General features: G+C 31.2%; 1 protein-coding gene across 1 annotated transcript in view; it reads left to right on the top strand.

The window, feature by feature from the left end:
* The window catches only part of LOC106470715 (C2 domain-containing protein 2-like), a 59,698-nt gene that overhangs the window by 12,412 nt on the left and 38,535 nt on the right, over positions 1 to 8,751 (top strand). Inside the window, exons 5-8 of the mRNA XM_022399351.1 lie at positions 2,206 to 2,367; positions 2,833 to 2,914; positions 5,399 to 5,507; positions 7,779 to 7,843. Of these exons, the coding sequence (XP_022255059.1) occupies positions 2,206 to 2,367; positions 2,833 to 2,914; positions 5,399 to 5,507; positions 7,779 to 7,843 (418 nt within the window). The remainder of the gene's footprint in view (positions 1 to 2,205; positions 2,368 to 2,832; positions 2,915 to 5,398; positions 5,508 to 7,778; positions 7,844 to 8,751) is intronic.

The following is an 8,751-nucleotide window of genomic DNA, read 5'->3' as shown; positions in this document are numbered from 1 at the left end:
TTATCTAGTCACTTCATAGTCACCTAACTGCTGCAATATAGCCATGTTATCTAGTCACTTCACAGTCACCTAACTGCTACAATATAGCCATGTTATCTAGTCACTTCATAGTCACCTAACTGCTACAATATAGCCATGTTATCTAGTCACTTCATAGTCACCTAACTGCTACAATATAGCCATGTTATTTAGTCTTTTCACAGTCAGCTGTTAGTGCTGCACAGTGAACTTATATCAGGTTTCATTCTGCTCTTGTTGTTTTATGGATCATCCTTCCTGCCTTACAAGGTAACACATAAAAGTTATTGTTTAGATAGAGTTTTTTCTTCATTAACTTGTAACTCATAGGACTTCATTTTGGACTATTGTTTATTACTCCTTGACATGTACATGTACAATATATTGTTTAGAACTGGTTCATTACTCCTTAGCTTCTACAACTTAGACTATAATGTTTAATCATAGTTACATACTCCTTAACGTATACCACTTTCTATGTTATATTTAATAATAGTTCATCTCTTAGGTGTCGATGGTTGGTCATATTCACTTATTCCTTACCATGTAAACATAGACGTTAATTTTTAGTTACAGTTATTTGCTCTTTCAATTGTAACACTCTGTTCTTGATACTTCCTTCCGGTTTCTTCTTCCTTAATATGTCCAAACAGAAGGTAATGTTTACATCTCATTCATTATTTCTTCACATGTACTCTTGGTAGGTAATGCTTAATCTTAATTGAATATACCTTGCCATGTATATATACCTATTCCTGTTTGATTCTAGTTACTTTTTCTTTAACATGTATACCTAGAAGATAATCTTTAGTTCTTGTTCATTACTTCTTCATTTGTAACATGGAAGATAATGCTTAGTCTTGGTTAATTATTCCTTGCCATGTAAACATCCTTGTTATGGTTTGGTTCTAGTTTTTACTCCTTGATGTATCTATTTAGGAGATTTTTTTTTGGAATTGTTTATTACTCATTAGCATGTCACTCATTGAGGCTAATGTTTTGATGTAGTTCAATCATTACTTTCATGTACACCTAGGAGATAAAGTTTACACATAGTTAATTCCTCCTTATTATGTCCTACTTTGAATATCATGTTTGGTCGGGATTCGTTGATCCTTTCTGTATACACGCCAAGTATCGTTATCTTTGTTTTCACTGCAGTGCTCTCCTCCTACGACTGGTGTGGGCCCTTAGTGAATGACAGTTGAGATGTTCAGGATACTTTTTGCATGTGCTCTTCTCCCACAGCTGGTATTGACCCGTAGAGCCTGATGGTGAAGGGAGTGAGCACAATTGGTACAGTCTGAATGTACCCCCAACCTTACTACACATATTGGCATTGTACAAGCTCTTAGATGGTCATGTACCTATTCTGCCCATCTTTGCAGCACATTCAGGTTTCTTGACTCTCCCTATCCTTCACTTTGGTGAAGAGTATATGCTGATTGAGATGAGGTCTCCCACAGGTATGCCCCTATGGAGCCTCTGCCATAGGGTGTCGCATCCCATGGGCTTTCTTTTGGCACTCTTGAAAGGTGACTCGTTTAGGTAATTTTTGCACTAGTCCTTGTACCATTTCAATATGAGATTCTAGCTAATTTGTGTATGAACGTGAGTCATCGTATCAGAAATTAACATTTTTCTTACCTGAAAACATATTTCCAATAGATACTCACCTTCATGCACATTCCCACCCTTCCTCCCTAATTCCTAGTGCACTTTTCTTGTTTGCCTCATCAAAGAATGAGGACTTTTGGGTGCAAATTAGAGGGAGCATTTGTGCAAAGATGTGTGTTGCACTCCTATTGGTGGAGGGTTTTGCTGCATGATACATCATCACACAGTAGTGAATATTCACGTGTTTCACGGGAATTTTAGGTGGGAGTTTCACAAGTCTCTAAGGCAGAATAGTGTGACTTCAAGAGGAAAATAGCTAACCTATGCATGGAGAAGAGAGAGTATTTATCAGAAATACATTTTCAGGTAAGGAAAATGTTAACTTTTCTCTGTTAGAGCCACTTTCATATAACATATGTCTTTGAGTATTATTCAAGTATAAAATAACTTTTATATTTTCTATTGGAAATTAAAAACTGGTTTATTTGATAATCAAAGTTCTTTCATAATACTGATCTTATGTTTTAATAAATTGACATTTTTGATTAACATAGAAATTTTTTATTTCAGGATTTGCTTACTCTTGAAGAAGATACTATTGTGGATACAATAACTAATGCCATAGGAACAGCAATAGTGGATATCTATTTCGCTGATCAGGCAGATTTTCCCAAGTTTCAACATAAGAAAGAAGAAAAAGATTCTGACATGCTTATAGATTTAAGCTTTTCAGTGAGTTGCTTGATTATTATATAGTACTTAACAAATGTGTAAAGTTAAATTGGATTTTTAAATTAATAAGTATATTTCTTGTGGATAGTTTTTACCACCAGGTGTGTACAGTATTTTGCAATAGCTAATTACTAATGGATATTCTAAGACACGCTATCTTAATGTGGAACTTCACAGTTTTCAGGCTTATTAATCAGTTATATTCAACTAATTAATTATTTTCGCATAGTAATAATTAGAAACATTAATTTTGATTAGTTGATTATTTTTGTGATATTTATTGATTTAATGATAATTTGGATTAATGAATTATTTTATGTGACACTAATGTAATTGATGCTCATTGGTAATCGATTAATCAAGTTAATCGCCCTGCTCCAGTGTGATGATGACTTTGATTGCTGTGTATGTTAATTTCTATACTTGTACCTAGTTTTATTTTATTTTTCTATTTCTAATTTTTAGCCAAGTAAACAGCCATCAACAAGACATGAACAGCGTTTGTTGGTGAAAGTGGTTAAGGCTACTAGTCTAGGCGGTACAAAAGGTAACACTATATGTTGTACCTCGATCAAGTAAAATAGAACAGCATTATTTTCTCCAGATCACAAGTTATAAAATAAAATTGTCAATGGTTAAGAAGCAAAAATAATCCTATTTAGTTTTCTTAATTACAAATATATTTTAGAACTCTTAGATCATTAGAGCGTATAACATCGTGGCCTTGCACTGGAAAACTGGAAGAGCATTTGTATGAGGAAGTGTTAGCACAACAATTCATCCATTCATGCTGTCACTATATTTTACCAACAAAAAATTTCAGCCTTTGATCAATTTTTATTAGAAGTGAACAAAAAACGTAGATGAAGTAATGAATAGAGAAGGAATTAATACGGCTTTATGTATCCAATCAGGACTAGTGAGAACCTTTTAAGTGTTGAATATATGGTATTTTTAGTCATTAAAAACCCTTTACTAGTAATGTACTACATTTTGCACTTATTTGACGTATGAAAGGTTACCGGTTCAAATCCTGCATACGGGAAATGGAAAAACTGAAATTACCACAAGCGCATACCTGCATATCAAATTTTAAACATTTAACTAAACATAATAATTCTAACTGTATTTGAACAATATTTTTATCAGATATGTTTTAAAATTAATATGTTGTCATTTTGTACCATTAACTTGTGCAATTCATGTTGAAAAATGAAAAAAAAATCCAATGGACATTTTCCCATAGTTCCTTGGAGTCTTGCCTGTAGATAATGCATTTATTGATTTTTTTTTTGAATTTTTCTATCCATTCCAAAACATAGATTTATATTTGCTAAGAAACTATTATTTTGAGAATATAAATATCCATGGTTTGTTTCTCATGTGATTTGCCTTCCCTTTGATTTTACTTGTACAGCTTCTTGTTTCCACATATGGCCTGATGTTAGGGCACTCTACTCACAATCTGCGGGTCACGGGGTTTGGATCCCCGTCACACTGAACTTGTTTGCCCTTTTGGCTGTGGGGTGTTATAATGTGACAGTCAATCCCACTATTCATTAATAAAAGAGTAATGCCAAGAGTTGGTGGTTGGTTGTGTTGATTAGCTGCCTTCCCTCTAGTCTATCACTGCTAAATTAGGGATGGCTAGTGCAGGTAGCCCTCGTGTAGCTTTACACAAAATCATATCTTCACACCATGAAGTTCAACTTTGAAAATAATTTAAAAAATTTCGTTACCATTGGATAGAGCAGATTATAAACAGTTTATACCAATGTAAAGTAAATAAAATGTTATGATAAGTAATTTACGTATTTGTCAGTTTTTTAATGAATTGTGGTCAGAACTTGTGACTACTGCAATCGGCAAAATAAAGTATTAAAAGAAATATGTTAATAATTGTCAATCAAGTTAAAACTGACTGGAAATGGAAGGTTGTGATCAATAATAAAAACAAATGAAATTTTAAGATGAAGAGAAGTGTTTTAAGTGCCTCTCCCCAAAATGTTTGAAATATCAGGATATAAACAATGATAGAAAAAGTAAACCAAAATTATATAATTTTTTTTATTCAGAAACTGAAACTTTTTAGTAAGTTTTTACTAAGAATTCTGCAATTTGGTTAAAAGTTTCCACTATAAAGTGGAAATTAATCGGTAGGTGACCTAACCCTCTTAGTCCAGAAAGGGTCAAGCTCCTGGCCAGTATTTTACTACCTCTTGTTTTAGTTCATTATAATGGTATTACAAAGATAATTTCATCTCTGATAATTCACTTTCAATTGAAAAAATTGAAAATTTTGTGTATTAATTACTTGTGAAGAAATGTTTATGTCAAAGTTCTTCTCTAACCATTAAAATAATTTCCTTTAAATAATTAACCTTAATATTTTGTGAATAATTGAATCTTTGAATTAATTTTTTATGTAATTAAGTTGTTATAAGGCTGGCACTCTTGTTTTAGCATTGGATGGAAGTTGAAATTTTTTGTAATTTGTCAAATCTAAAACTTAAATTCACTAACCTTGGGATTTCTTAGAAAATTTTTGGACAAAATTATATGTAATTCCTTTTGATGAAGAAATAGAAATATTCATAAAAATATGCAGATAACTATTAATCACTGTAAAAATATATTTTGCCTTGAAAAAAATGACATAGTAAATTATTAACAAATTTAGAATTATAATTTTGTGGAAAGTGCCTGTAGAAAAACATGCAGCAAAAAAATGATGACTATTAATTTGTAAAACTGAAATTTGGTTATTTATATTTGTAAATATTACTGCCATATCTTTACAACATATTTTTGGATTTACATTTTGTTATGTGTAATAATTTTACCGCTGTAAGTTTGTATTCTTGTTAATCGTAATATACATGTGTTTGCTCCTGCGTGAATAGAAGCTTACTGTAAGTCGTTTATGTGTTTTTAAGCTCTCCGTAACTGTAACACACAAATGTAGACAGGGTTATAATTTAATTAATTAAAACTTTAACATATATTTATGTGCAAAATAATTTTTTTACAGGTTGTCAGGAGCCTTATTGTGTTATTGAAATGGATGAACCATCACAGAAATTTCAAACTTCATTTGCAAAGGACAGAAGCAATCCTTTCTGGGATGAAAATTTTCTTTTGTGAGCTACACTTACATTTCTAGATTGTCTGCTTGGCATGATGAGACAATTTTATTATATTCGTTGTAACTCGTTTTATCCAATTAATTAATCTTTTTTTTTTATTGTCAAAGTTTTATTGAGTTTGTGGCAAAAAACACATTAAAACATATATTCTTAATGTTTACATACTGTGCCTGGTCACAATTTTAATTCTTGATGAATGTGTAAATGTAATGTGCGAGTCTTATAGCATTTTAACTGGCTTACCTTATATATGTGTGTGTGTGTGTGTATCTATTTATATGCACAGGTCAATTTAGTGTGTAAATCCATAAAGAATGAGCTTTAGCATATCAAATTTGTGAAATAATTCATACTATTATCTCACTACAGGTCAGTTAACTATAGTTAAAAGGAGATAGCATTGTTTTTCATCCAGAGTTATTGAATTGTTACTGATAATCTTTGATAAACTTCATCAGTTATAACGTAGGCATGCATGATTGGGTTGTGCTATTAACCACTTTTTAAATTACTTTAAACGTAATTTTTGCTTGTGGCACAAAAGAACATTCTTGTAACTAAGTGCTTAATGTATTACAATTGTTCTTTTGTGTATTTGATAAAAATAAGCTGTTAACTTCATATCGGTTCTCACCAGCCCACTTAAAGTGTAGAAAGACTCGTAATGTACGTTTTTATTATCTTGTATTCAATAATACACTAGCTGCTTAAAACTCGATGCCAGTTCATAGCTGAGCCTTTCTGCAGTGCTTGGCTATTTCAAACTTTTTTAAAGGTGAATGAATATACAGACACCACACCAAATTTTATTAACTGCTGCTTAGCTAATGAAAACAAAGTGTGTTTTGTGTGTGACACCATTAAATGACTTCTGTAATTATAAGAAAATCACAAAAATACACAAGGAAAATAAAAGTTAACCATTTGGATGTCATATACAAAACCTATTTTTTTCTGAGTATTATATAAATATGTTTTTTAAGATTGTTTTCTTATACACTGGAGATCCTTATTAATTAAAAAGTCTTGTACTTAAGTAGTATTCCTGTACAAAAGAAAAAAAACAGTACATAAATCTTCTGTGCAATTTTTTTTTTTACCCAAGAAATCGTTAATATTGAAATTTACTGTAAATGATATATTTGCTCGTGAATACATGTGTGATACTGAGGTCTAGTTTAAGTAATGTCAGTTTACACTGAAAATTCTCAGTATTAACTGTAATGTTTAAACCTTAATTCAGTGGACAAGTGCGATCTAGGGTTTACTGTACTCAGACTGTGAATTCTGTGATTCATTGTTTGCAGCCTTTTACCAAAGAAATGCACTCCTCACTTTGGGGCTGGTGCACTTTTAAGAGTGTTGGTCAAATCCCACTTTTCAATCAGATAAGAGCAGCCCAAGAGATGGCTGTGGGTACTGTTGACTCTCTCTCTTTTCCCTAATCTGTTAATTCAAATTTAGGGATGGCTAGTGAAGATAGTCCTTCGTGTAGCTTTGCATGAAAATCATGAAACAAATAAACCTTATAATGGTTGGAGACGGCTTGAATGGGTAATGAAGAAAAACTTTAATATAAGTTTAACATAACAGCAAATGTACAACGTTTCGACAAGGTTTTATCATCATCGGGTACAACCTTAATCCAAGTATTTGTATTAATCAGAATAATGTTTACAAATATTTTAAAGCTTTGTATAAGGAGTTAGATCAGGAGTTATCAATAAATACAATTTTCTAAAATGTTCCTACACTCGTATAATAGATCCCTTAAATGTTCTTGTTGTGTGGATAATATATAACGATCTTGTACTATAAGTTTTCACTATATGCGTACACGAATGGTTTTATGAAACATTTACTAGTGATTTTAGTAATGAATGTTGATAAATAACCTTATTGTCAGAAGACGAGCTTATCTTTAGTCTTATATCAAATGAAATTTCAAATTAATGCGTAATCGAAGATGTATTTTGAGAAATAATATAAACTAACCATCATAGATTCAGTTATCCTTCACAATTCTTATGTTTTGTAAATATGTTATTCGTAAATGCATTTTTACGTTATACCTTCAAACTTTTGTAATTTTGTTATTTTTGCTTCAAGTGGAAGAAATTTATCCAAAAGTAATGACAGTAAAAAAAAGTGGATAATTTAAGAATTATTTGTAAATAATATATTTACTGTTGTTTGATGTTGTAGAGAGAACATTTATTCTTATTGAATTACGTTGTTCTCAAACCTTCTCCATTTCCTTTGCAGCAATGTCAGAGACAAATCTGCTGAAATTCTGTTTGAGATTTATGACCGGGGAACAGAAGATAAAGGTAATTTAGGCAAAATTTGATAGTTACTTTGATAGTTATAGCTTTTTTTCCATGGCACAGTAGTTTGTAAACAAGTTTGTGGAAACGTGGTTCGTGTATTGCATATCATTTAAGTAATATTAAAAGGCAAAAATAACAAAATTCAGTCTGTAAAGTTTCACAACACTGGTAACTAGGTCTTTTTCATTACACAAGACTTGTACTATGGTTCACTACTAACTTAATCCTGCAGTAAGGAGATAAATATGATATGATTTTATCTTTCAGACTTTTCTTGTTATATGATATTGTGAAATATGAATTGAAATCACTTCTATGCAGCTGTGTTAAAAAATCGTGTTTGAAATCTAGGTTAAGCTAATTGCATCAATAATTAATACCATGTTATAACTGTATTCCTATTGTCTATTTATGTCAACACTATTAGTAGCTATACAGATAACTATAGTTTTACAGTAGTAAAGACTGTTCTAATGATGATTTAATTGTGACTTTTTTTTTACCTTATCCAACTGTTTATTTTTTAATTAGTCAGTGTACTTGCAGTTAGGCTTTAAGCTTTTAGCTTCGTGTGAATATGGCACAGGCAAGATATGTTTAACTCGTATACATAGCACATTTAATGAGAAATTAAATATTTTAGTTGTATGTTTAGTCTTATAGATATTAAAAGTATTCTTGTACAAACTTTGTAACTGTGCTTTATATTTATTTATTTTTACATATTATTGGCAATATTATTAATCCCCCTCCTCACCAAAAATATAACGGAAAAACAAATTAACTTTTATTGAGTTATACTGTAGAGACTACATCATGATAATCTTCTTATATGTGTGTTAGTGTATGTAGAGTCTGTGGCATATGTTAACCCTCTTTCCTTATAATATCGCCCCCCAGTGGCACAG

The sequence above is a fragment of the Limulus polyphemus genome, unplaced genomic scaffold, assembly GCF_000517525.1.
Source record: "Limulus polyphemus unplaced genomic scaffold, Limulus_polyphemus-2.1.2 Scaffold4177, whole genome shotgun sequence".
Lineage (NCBI taxonomy): Eukaryota > Metazoa > Arthropoda > Merostomata > Xiphosura > Limulidae > Limulus > Limulus polyphemus.
Note: the sequence above shows the minus strand (reverse complement) of the source record. Positions and strands in the feature narration are given on the sequence as shown.